Genomic DNA, 12,512 nt, shown 5'->3' with positions numbered 1-12,512 from the left:
TTTCTTGTACCAAATACTATATTTCAACTTTTATTAAACTTACTATTAAACCAAAACCCCCACAATTATTCTACACTTTTCCTACCAACCATGATACCGATTTTTTAGATAGGCTCCAAAAATGATAAATTAGGAAAAGAAATAAATAAAATGTAGCTTTGCATAATAATTTTTGGCATTTATAATTATTTTCATTTTAATTTTTGTATGCCAACAATTACATGTTGGTCCGAGGAAATGTATTAAAATACGAGAAGGAACGTGTGAGTCGCTTCTGTGGACGCAACTCTACTCTTATACCCGTACTGTGAGCTTGTGATTTATGTGGAATTTTAAAAAATTTTACATTTGACATTTTTTTGCTACATCTGTTATCTACATCTAAATTAACAATGTCGATTCCATAATTACAATGTTGATTCCACATCTAAAATGTAGATTCTACATTAGGCTGGGTAACAATTTTTTTTTTTCGAAATTCAAACGGGACACCCCCTCGTTTTGTAACCTTGGATTTAATAGTAATTTACATGTTTTTATTTTTATTTTTTTTTAAATTTTAGAAGTTGCTACCTAGTTTTCAAAAAAATAATTATAATTAAGAAATTTCAAACAAAATTTTTTTGCTGAATGAGTTGGATAATTGGTGAAATCTATTGCATATATATTGATACCATTCATATCGTCATTAATCAGTTATTGGCAGTAAAAAACCAGCTGAGTATCTTGATTTTCACCAATCGTTAATTTTTTAACATAACTAAAAAAAAAACGAGAAGGAACGTGTGAGTCGCTTCTGGGGACGCGACTCTATTTATACCCGTACTCAGTCAGTATATATATTTTTTAGCATATGATTTTTTAGAATTTCAAAATTTAAAAAATACAAATTTTGAATTTTACATTTTTTTTCTACATCTGATATCTACATCTACAATGTATATTATACATCTAACATGTAGATTATAGATGTACCATTCATATTCTACATCTCATCCGCTAGGGGTTGTTCGCGCACTGTACGCGGCAGAGTGTGCGAGCGAGATAGAGAATGAGTAACCTTTCTCTTGCAGGAGTGGGCGGGGGAAGAAACTGAAAATAAATTTCTTCATTCTGGCTATAATTATGATCCGACCTGATTCAGATTCGACAATCTAGTAGATATAAGCATTCTCTACGATACTGTGTTTTTAGTTTTATCGTATCTTTGAAATTGTGCCTGCCACAGATTTTCGTTCTTTGTGGGGGCGGAAAAGGGCGGGGCGAAATTTTGAAATACACTTGTAGCAGCGTGATATCACATGAGTCAGGAAACAAAAATTTGGTTGGTCTATAGGTCTATGGTTTGGTCTTATAGTCTCTGAGAACTAGGCGCTCATCAAGACGGACAGACTGACAGACAGACATGGCCATATCGACTCGGCTATTGATGGCGATCAAGAATATATATACTTTATGGGATCGGAAACGTTTCCTTCTCTGCGTTACACACATCCACTTTTACCACAAATCTAATATACCCCTTCACTCTTTTTTGAGTACGGGTATAAAAATTATCAGGGGTGCCACAGAAATCACTTCCGCTGGAAAATCACCTCAATTCCATTCCACCGTGCCACACACCGATTTTTCAGCGGAATCAAAATCGCTCACAATTTATCCAGCGATTTGATTAAATACACCCATAAAACACACCTAAAACGATTCATGGGTTAACCCTCATTCAAATAATTTTTCATTACACATGTTGAGTTAATAAAATAAGCATTTTAGCAAATCACTATTCAATCCGCTGTCTGAATTTTCACTTAACGATTCCGCTCTCAATCCGCTGCAGAGCGAGGTGGCCACCTAGGGCGATTCAGACTTTCGAAGTTAATACAGTAATGCCACCTTTTTTAAGTCGAATTCGGAGCAATATATCTAATATTAATTATATTGAAAGTATTCTGTTTTTCTTTAATTAAGCATTAGAAAAAATAGCTCATTGTAGTACAACTTCCTTTACGTCAAACGTGTGCAAATTGTGAAAACATTTGTAGTCATTTGTAGTTCCACCAGGTGGCATCGCTTCAAAATGTCAAAACAAAACTAACAAACCATTTCTACACATTATTGCCATTGCATTTATGTCAAAAACCCCTGTTCGGCTAAGCGCAGATCCATGGCAGCACAAATAGAAGCATAGCGATCATTACACCAAAAATTGGTAATTGTAATGAACTAAATTAGCAGTAGTTTGAGAAGACAATCACAAAAACCACATACGTATCGTCTGAACGTGAAAACGAGTCCGATGCGCATCTGAGAAGCCTGTCTGTATTCTAATATGTTGCCTCCGTAGTTCTTCGATGGCCAACAGTCTCGTTAAAGGCATTTTAATTAAGTTTACCGTAAAATTCAGATGTGTATTTTTTTTAACAGCTGATTGCTGCCATGCATGGAGAGTTGCCAGACAACTGCTAGAGTTGCTGAGTACATTGTTTTGTTTGACTCGCACGATATGGGATGTTTTTTTTGCTTTGAAATTATAAAAGTACAGCTTTGAAAAATCCATTATTTTATATCATAAAAGGAAAAAAATTAAAAACCAATTGTTTTGATATGATAAAATCAATAAAACTGCAAAATGAACCCTACTCGAATTGAATCTTCAAAGGTGTCAACCCTAGCCTTATTTCGAATTTGAATTTTGAAGCGGAAATCCTTCGCGCGGTTTCCCATTTCATTAGTGATTTCTGTGGCACCCCTGTATATTTATTTTCGCAATTTTTTGCTGCGACTTTCTACCGTGAAGAAATGTTGAGGACCACCCTATACAGTGACACTAACCATACAGTATATAGATGTGCCAGTTCATATAACTAAAGGGGCGCAGCTGAGGTTTCTGTCCCAGCTCCCCAGGTCTTCGGCTATTGGACCTGAGACGTTCGGCATTTTTTCGACATGTTCGATTCATGACGAGATGCGAAAGCAAGCCGAGGATTGCAAATGTATGTGTGTACACAGGCACGACAAAATATTTATCAATTCTTATTTTCCGAAACCGTTCTGAGTTTGTTTTGAGTTTCGTTTCCAGGCTACGTAAATGTGTGTGTGCTATGTATTGTGTGGGCTCTACAATTTTTGGCCGCTTGAACTGAATTTCGGTTTTTAGTTTTGTTTTGATGTGCTGTTTTAGCGACGGGCGCGCGTGGTATTTCTTCCATTCTCTTTTAGGCTAGCCTTTGCCTCTGCTTTCGGCTTCGTCAATGCCTCGCGTCGAGTCGAGCGACAGAATACGCCAACAAAATATGAAGTCTGACGACGGGAATAGGTCCAAGGCCGGATTAGCAGTTGCGGAGGGCCCCCCTAGGGCTAACAGAAAAATTTGTTGAAAAAACAAAACTCCAAATAATGGATACAAAATATAATAATCAAATTAATCAAACAAACATAAAATTTATAAGTTTTTATTTCAAATGAAAAAAGAAGGGAGCTGGCGATAAAATATGGAGGGCCCCAAATTGATGGTTGCCCAGGGCCCGGTTGTAGGTTGATCTGCCCCTGAATAGGTCGATTTTGGTTTTAAACTTTAAAATTTAATGTTATTTGTTTGGCATTTTTTCGACATGCGCCCCTTTCGTTATATGAACTGGCACATCTATATACTGTATGGTAAGTGATAGTGACCAGCAGAATGAACCCATAAATGGACAGTTTTCTATCGAATTCATACATTGATCACAGCTCGTTTTGCACAACACACATAATATTAAACAAAATACATTTATGGCATGTATCGATAATAGTACGGTTTTTGCAACCCTCTTCGGACCTACCGGGCTTTCGGGCTTTCAGGCTATTAGCTTACGCACGAAGCCCACACGACTTCGTGCCGAACTCGTTTATGGGGCACGAAGCCCGCAGTTTTCATGAAGAGCCCCGCAGGACACGAAGTCCGTCCTGGACCGCGCCCATCTCTAATTCGGACGACGACCGTCCTGATGGCTATGTGTCCTAACTATTCCTAACAACATTACCCCTTGTATATGAGTCAAATATGGACCGACGCACAGTGGGGCCGCAAAGAGGTGGCAAAAGTCAATGAATTTGTTGAACGCTTTGGATAAAATAAATACACGAATCCGATAGAGACTTTTCCAGAACTTTCAAAAACCTAAGTTTCAAGAAAATCGGATATGGCTTAGGAGATATATATTTTTTTTTTGTCTGGGCATTGATATGCAATGACTCCACTGCGCAAAACCCCGTGAGAAACGCAGCCCCTCCTTCCGCCCAACCGACCGAGGGGCGTGCCTCATGACGCGCGATTCGTGTTACCGAACCGATCGCGAGCATGCATGAAGATAGGTTGAAAATTATTTCCGAATGCAAATACGGAAGAGGGGCTGTCGCACCTCTAGTTCCCATATAAAAACAACATTTTTTTCGTTTTTCGGAAGAGGTATCGTCACTGTTATCGATCTGGAAGACAAACGGGTCCGAATCGCCAACAAGGCTTTACAACTTAGGTAAAGGAATTTAGAGGTATATTTTTTTAATATAAAGTTGAAAAAAAGGCAAAAAATGAGATCAATATGCTAATGATTTCATATATTTCATTATTAAGACATGTGATATCTCAAACTAAATCAGAAAAAAAAATATTTTCTTCTTAAAAGGTTTTTAGCAAAAAATTCTGAAATAAGTTTTATAGTAAAAAAATGTATTTATTTGTAAATTTTTAGAATTATATTTGATTACAAATTAAATTTTAAACTATTATGTGTAGGGAAAAACCTTTATAATTACACTAGTCAACACGATTTTTCCTCAAGGAACAAAACGAACTTATTCTTAAAGATTTGGGGCTTAGAAATGATATGAAATGATGATATTTTTTTTTTTTTTCTATGGCAGAACTTTTTTTTGAAAAATTTTTGAAGTCTGGTATTTTTTTTACAGCTTTTTTCAGAGGAAGCGCTTGTTTTTTTCACATAACTTTAGTATCTTACGTCTGGTTGTAAAGAACTTTGCTATTTTGAAAAGATAATTAAAACCGCTAGAAGTTAAGCTTAAACACTTTGTGATTACAGCTTACCGTCTGGAAAATATAAAGCATTGAAATGCAAAAATGATGATTTTTGTGCGGTATTTTTTACGAAATTTTGACTTTAAAAACTCAGGAAAAGTCGAAAAAAAATTATATCCTGTGTCCTCTATTTTTTTATGTATAGGTGCATTTGGCGTCGTTTAAGGTATCGCTCATTAAAATCCATGGAGAGACTTTGGAGCTTAAATTCGTTAACCAAACCTAAAATATGGAGAAAATGAACAAAAAATACCTTTTGGAAGGTTGCGAGACCAACTGCCCATTGGGAACAAAGGAACGCGATCAGGTACCAAATGTACAAACCTTTTTCGTTTGCTTTGTTCCCAATTGGCAGTTGGGCCCGCAACCTTCCAAAAGGTATTTTTTGTTAATTTTTTCCATATTTTAGGTTTGGTTAACGAATTTTATGTGAAAAAAACAAGTGCTACCTCTGAAAAAAGCTTTAAAAAAAATAACAGACTTAAAAAATTCTTTAAAAAAAAGTTCTGCCATAGAAAAAAAACCATAATTCTTTAAAAATTCTTTATCAGAAAAAGTCGGTTTGGATCCTTGAGGAAAAAAAATGTCAATTTTGTCGAGTAGTGTTATCAGAGTCTTAAACAGACAAAAGAAAGGTCTGAGTATCTGTTACATCAATGCACAAGGCTTGACAAAAAATATAGATGAACTTCGATTTTTATTTGTTAATTCGTCAGTAGATATTATATGTGTGTCCGAAACTTGGTTTATGTCTAGTGTATGTGTTGTGATTATAATGTTTTTCGATCGAACCGTTAGGGACATGGTGTAAGAGTGGCGATTTATGTCAGTATAAGATTAAAATCTAGGGTTTCAATTAGGCAACCGGTGCAGTTGACTTCTTGACTATTACCGTAAAAACCATAAAAAATACGTCTGACACACTAATCGGCTGCTTATATCGCCCGCACCGCAATATTAAATACAGTGATATGCTAAATGTTAGCACCGAACTGTCTCTGACATATGCTAATATAATTTTGGCGGGTGACTTCAACAGTAATATATTGAAGGAGACTCACCTCACAAACAATCTTGAGGCAATTGGTCTAGGACCTGGCAATTCATCCCAGCCCACCCTCTTCAGCAATACATGCAATACTTTACAGAACTTGTTCTTTGCAAACAACGCACAAAAAATTCTTCCTTATGACCAACATGACCTGATATTTTTAGAAAGACCTTAAGAAATGTAGTTGTGTTTCGTGCACTCTTGCATAGCAACGATTAGAAACGAGTTTTAAGTGACTAGTTATTAACCAAAGTGTGAAGATTAATGAGAAACTAACGCTTTTACTCCGAATCCACACGTTTTCGCAGAATTCAAATTTTTCTAGTAAAATATGTGTAGACATTTGGAGCAACAACAATCGCTCTTAAGACGAAGTACAGCACATATTGAAAACTATCACTCAAAAACATTTAAGTGACAAATCATTTAAAATGAAAGTGAAAGCCCTCGTCAATTATATTAGTACACTCTTGCCGAAGTGTAATCTATCACCTCGTTACAAGTCGGCCAGATCGGTTATATGGCAGCTATATGAAAAAGTACTTCAAATCATATAAAACTTAGTGGGTGGTATTGTGACCATAAAATTTGCACACAAGCCAATTTTCACCTCAATATCTTTATAACCAAAAAAGTCGCCCACATCGGTTATATGGCAGCCATATGAAATTGTTCTCAAAATCATATGAAACTTGGTTAAAGGTCTTGGAACCGTAAAATAGGTACACAATCAAAATTTTAACTCAATGGGTTTAACTTAAGAATTTATGCGAACAAAATGAAACGAAAAAAAACAACTTTGCAACCCCGGTCCCGCCGGAACTGTCGCGAGATATTACTTCGCCGGGGGGAAATGCCTATAGGCTCATCTATTTTTAACTATGTCTATGGTCTTTCTTCGAGACTGTGATAGTAGCTTTAGTTTTATGTGTGTTATGTGATGCGATATCCTTAAAATGAAATCAAACGCTGTTAGCCTTGACGATATTAACCCTAAATTTGTTAAAATACTTCCACTAATAACACTACTCGACAAAATCGAACTTTTTTTTTCCTCAAGGATCCAAACCGACTTTTTCTGATAGATATGGGGCTTTAAAATTTTTTAAAGAATTATGGTTTTTTTTCTATGGCAGAACTTTTTTTTTGAAGAATTTTTGAAGTCTGGTATTTTTTTTTAAAGCTTTTTTCAGAGGTAGCGCTTGTTTTTTTCACATAACTCTAGTATCTTACGTCTGGTTGTAAAGTTTGTCTGGTTTGCTATTTTGAAAACATAATTAAAACCGCTAGAAGTTAAGCTTAAACACTTTGTGATTACAGCTTACCGTCTGGAAAATATAAAGCATTGAAATGCAAAAATGATGATTTTTGTGCGGTATTTTTTACGAAATTTTGACTTTAAAAACTCAGGAAAAGTCGAAAAAAAATTATATCCTGTGTCCTCTATTTTTTTGTGTATAGGTGCATTAATTTGGCGTCGTTCAAGGTATCGCTCATTAAAATCTTTGGAGAGACTTTGGAGCTAAAATTCGTTAACCAAACCTAAAATATGGAAAAAATGAACAAAAAATAACTTTTGGAAGGTTGTTAAATCTCCATATCTATCAGAAAAAGTCGGTTTGGATCCTTGAGGAAAAAAAAAGTTCGATTTTGTCGAGTAGTGTTAATAAAGTAAATAAAGTAAAAATAACTTTCTTTATTGATGGAAAAAAACCAAAGTTAAGCATTTAATGAACCACAAACATGCACCTGATTTAAAATTCAACTTTGAATATTTATAGTAAAAGCATAGTATCCAGCACTGCGGAGTCGAAAATTTCCTGTCAAACTCCATATAAAAAAAACTGTGACAGGAATGTTTCGTTTACGTACTCCTGGAGTGTGTATCCAGCAACACGAGCGGAATCCACAGATTTATATCGATAGTTGCCTACAGTGTGTGGACTGAGAGAACAGCTCATACCCAGCTCAGGAATATATACTTTACAATTCTTCCTGAAGTGAATGGTGCAAGATGTAGGTAAAAACTGTCCGCAAAACCCAAAAGAGAGATGTAAATTATTCTTTTTTGTTTTGCAACAATATATGCCGCCACCAACACAATCAGTTGGCACTGTTTAAAAAACACAGCTAATTCATCAACCCACACCTTCACGGAATAACTAGCAAATTCCTTGCCGCAATTTTCCGCGGTGCTGGAGACAGGCCTAAAGCTTCTAGACATTGTAGCACCATTTAATCTTGGAGACTAAATTTTGGAAGATTTTCCTTTCAAAGAAGTTTATTTCATAATGATATCTTGATTCGTTCAGAAGCTATTAATTTATCAAGCTGAAATGGCCGAAGGTCCCACTGTGCGAGGACCCAACATTTTGTATATAATAGAGAAATATGCAAGTAGGTAATATATTGCACCTATTTATAAATCCGATGTGGATATAGGCCCCCCATACATATGTACATATATATATATATATTTAACTTACATATTATCGAACTCTGGAGCGTTTATATCGATTCCCAAGTAATTCGATTCAGCACATAGTTCCTGACCGGAAACTAAAAAGAAGATTTGTGTTGGTGTTAAGCTTAGACCAGGTAGTCGTGCCATTCCTTTAATAGGACCAGTCAATGAAAGCATTGAGTGGTATGATATCTGCATTCCTCCTGAATGTATTAAAATGTCCATTCGACTATAATTCGAAAATATATTTACAGAATGTGGAACGCAACGCATTGCCTTTTCATCAAATGATTTTGTTATAGAGCGCAAAATTTCTTTGGCTATGGAAACGCCAACAGAAGCATAATGTAGATAGGGCGGCAACGCTGCATTAAAATACGGTATGAGTATGACAGAAAGTGGAACCACTGCAAAAATGTACGAAAATATTATATGTATTTAAATGTATGCATTAAAAAATACATACCGATTGAATGGCTCAGTGTATCGTAAAATATAGTTGATACAATAGGATATGCCCATCTGTAAGAAATCTGAGTTAAAATGTTTTGCATTTAAATTTTACAGTACGTTAAACCTACGCATCATGTGAGCCTGCGCGCATATTCATTTCATTGGGAACTAATTTGTTTTTTTTATAAATCTCTAAAATATTTTGAAACCAACATTCGGCATTTATATTCAAGCTTTCTAGGGACTTTACTAATTCGGTTACATTCGAAAATCCTTCCCACGTCTGTGATTGTATTTTTAACGCTGATAGCTTTACAAGAGCAGCTCCTTTTAATGAAGGGGCTCTTTTTAAATGAGCTTTCAATGATTTAAATATAATTTCAGCCTGAAAATATTTAAAAAAAAATTAAATTCCGTGTTTGTCTGTGTACACCATCATTATTACCCGTTTTGTAATGTCCTTTAAATCATCGAATGAATGTTGCGCAATATATAAAGCTGATGCTAATTCAGGCAACGCCCACATTGTGGACCGAGTACACACTTCAGGATTTGGATAATCCCTTGGCAATATTTCTAGCGCACTTAGTAAAAGCAATGAATTATGTGCTACTCTGGTCGGATATTTTGTAAGAAAATGTTGCAAAGCTTTGAGATAATCACCATTTCTGACAACTATGGGACCACTCCAGTTTTGTGGGATTAATAGTGTCCAGTTAAGCTAAAAAGACATATACAAATTTTTCTAATACCTTCAAAATGTATATTAATATCATTTATTTTATATTTTTTAATATTGGTAGTTAGTTCGAGAAATTTACTTATATATGTAACCTAGGGGGCAAGTCCGGCGCAATCTCTTCGATTGTTTACGAACCCCCAGCCCACTAGTCCAGCAAACCATTTTCCGCAGTTAAATTTGTTTTCTAAGTAAAATTAACAACAAAACAACTTTCAGTCGTACAACGTGTGGCTGCATGCCTGGCAAATCTAGTGAGTTCAATATTTCATAATTTACAGCTTCGTTCTAATCGGAAACTGTATATCGATTTGTGCGATATTAATTCGCATCAACTGTTTAAATCGTTGAAATCCAGTATGGTGTTTTTACATTTGGGAATAGCCGATTAATGTGAGAAATTTTCGAATCAACAATTTTGCAGAAATCTATTGGCAATTTTATTCAGCAAGTATATTCGTTGATAGAAACTTCTCCATCGCAGGTATTTCATAATTTTTTTGAAAATGTTTTAGCAAATTATCGGGTATTGAAGAGTGTCGTATGAAAGTTGTGTGTCGGCGATGAATCACAATTTCTCGAGACGCTGTATGATTCCAATTAAGATGACAGCAACGTCGTCAGCCACAGGGGCTTTGAATCTACGAATCTATTGATGACAATAGCGTGAATGTCACTTTCCCATTTGTGCATGTGTGATTTGAAGAATTTCAGTGTATTAAAATTCATTGCACTCATTTAATAGGTCTTACAGGTCGACCACTTTCGCCTGGCTATTGGCGAATTGAGGTTTTGGTAGCCGCAACGTGCATGTACGCGGTTGGAGAGTACGTGTTCGTACGAAGTCTGTTTGTAAAAATATGGTTTGTTTGGCATTGGCAGGAATGAGCCCACATTGCCTCAGTATTGTAAACTAATTTTTTTGCTCTGAACGATGTCATTTGGAAGCATCACTTGAAACTGTTCATGAACAGATTTGAATCCAGATTTGACCCGATAAACAGACCGTTTAATGGTTTCGGTTGTGTCTCAGTTTCAGTTAGTTGCACTTCAATATTCAATATTACCAAGTATATCAACGATTTCCTAGTTTTCGCTGTTGATTTCTTTCTCTCTCTCTCTGCAAATTTCTTAATTCTCGCTTTATAATACTGATCTCATCTGAACCACAGTCGGCTATCGTATCTTCAAAGTTGGGAGAGACAGAGGGAAAGACAGACATGGCTACATCGACTCAGCTATTGATGATGATCAAGAATGGGGGTCGACAATTTTTCTTCTCTGCGTTACATACATTCACTTTGCCCACAAATCGAATATATCGCTAACCTCTTCAAGTACCGGGTATATAAATGATATATTAAAATTTAATAAAAACCGGACGACTCGTTTGGGGAGAGTTGTAAAAAGAAAATATTCCGCTATGCTCCGGTTCTCGTACATTTTTTCGATTACGAGTTTGTAACAATTCGTACAAATTTAAATTGTATGCGCTCCGGTTTTCGTATCTTTTTTCTATCGATAGTGTTACATTCCAAAATTGTTTTTGCCATATTTGTGTTGAAAAAATCTTTGCTTGGTTTGGAAATATTTTAGTTAAACAATTAGTTTTAGTTATCATTTTGGAAATCGCATTATATTATACCAAAAAAAACGAAAAATGGGTGAATCAAGAACATACGACATTTTCACCCCAAGCCGATATTGATATCGATATTTTATCGGTCAAATTGGAATTCGCATTTTGTTGTTGTTTAGGTTTATTTTGGTGAGATAAAAGCCTTGTACTCAGACGCGCTAAATTTTCCGTCGACCGACAGTGCTATATTTTCCGCTCGGTGCCCAGTGTGACCGAAGTGGTCAAACTGCATGCTCTACGGTTACACTGTTTTGTGTTTGTTTACAAACAGAAATCTGTTTGGATCAAATGTTGTATTATTATTATTATTATTATTATTATTACTAAAGCAAGCAGAAATGTGGAGCTGGAGGACGGTAATGTACACATCAATAGATATGCAATCAACATGGTTTTTATCTCCTTTTAAATAATTAAAATGAGTACCGGGTATAAAATTAATGAATAATGATATCCATATAATCTGTTTTCATTCGACTGCCTTAATTAAATTAAATTTTTCTTCATTATTGCACTTGTTTCCTTGCATTTTTAATGTGGGTGTGTGTGTATGAGCCTTTTGGACGACGAAAGATCAGTGATCAATCAGCTCTCATTACGCTCGGACGTGTTCTCGCTATGTCGCTTTATCACTGCTCGGAATGCAATTCGGACGTCACTGCCGCTCAGCTTCGTTGCTTTGATGCTGTTCGGTGTTCTTCTATATGTCGACGTGCGTTTCATTTGACGTGCATTGATCTACACTCAGATGCCGTAAAACTGTTAATAAATCTGCCTAACCTGTTATGGCAGTGTGATAACTGTGTGGTTTCAAATGACTCGCATTCGAAAATTGACGAAATTAATGATAAGGTTCTGAAGCTTGAAAGCCTTTATCGGGATCTCAAGTCGGACTTACAGGGCCTTTCCGTCAATCCTAAGCGGGTGAAGCCTACTAGGAAAGTGGCCAACAAGCCCATGCCAGCGGCTGACTTGTTGTCTCCGCGACTAGGGGCCGCCACCTCGACGGCGGTCATTGAACCGGAATCAGCTGCTGCTCTTCCATTGGATTTGGATGGCTTTGTCACAGTGAGAAAGAAGGAGAGGAAGAAT

At 36.0% G+C, this 12,512-nt stretch overlaps 1 protein-coding gene across 4 annotated transcripts in view; it reads right to left on the bottom strand.

The window, feature by feature from the left end:
• The window catches only part of LOC111072103 (neprilysin-4), a 45,839-nt gene that overhangs the window by 8,391 nt on the left and 24,936 nt on the right, over positions 1-12,512 (bottom strand). For all 4 annotated transcript variants that reach the window (XM_041593632.1, XM_041593633.1, XM_041593634.1 and 1 more), the window contains 4 exons: positions 9,488-9,763; positions 9,171-9,427; positions 9,056-9,111; positions 8,612-8,996 (listed from right to left, as the gene is read on the bottom strand). In XM_041593632.1, the coding sequence (XP_041449566.1) occupies positions 8,612-8,996; positions 9,056-9,111; positions 9,171-9,427; positions 9,488-9,763 (974 nt within the window). The remainder of the gene's footprint in view (positions 1-8,611; positions 8,997-9,055; positions 9,112-9,170; positions 9,428-9,487; positions 9,764-12,512) is intronic.

This window comes from Drosophila obscura, unplaced genomic scaffold (genome assembly GCF_018151105.1).
Source record: "Drosophila obscura isolate BZ-5 IFL unplaced genomic scaffold, ASM1815110v1 contig_192, whole genome shotgun sequence".
NCBI lineage: Eukaryota > Metazoa > Arthropoda > Insecta > Diptera > Drosophilidae > Drosophila > Drosophila obscura.
This window is presented reverse-complemented; position numbering and strand designations above follow the sequence as displayed.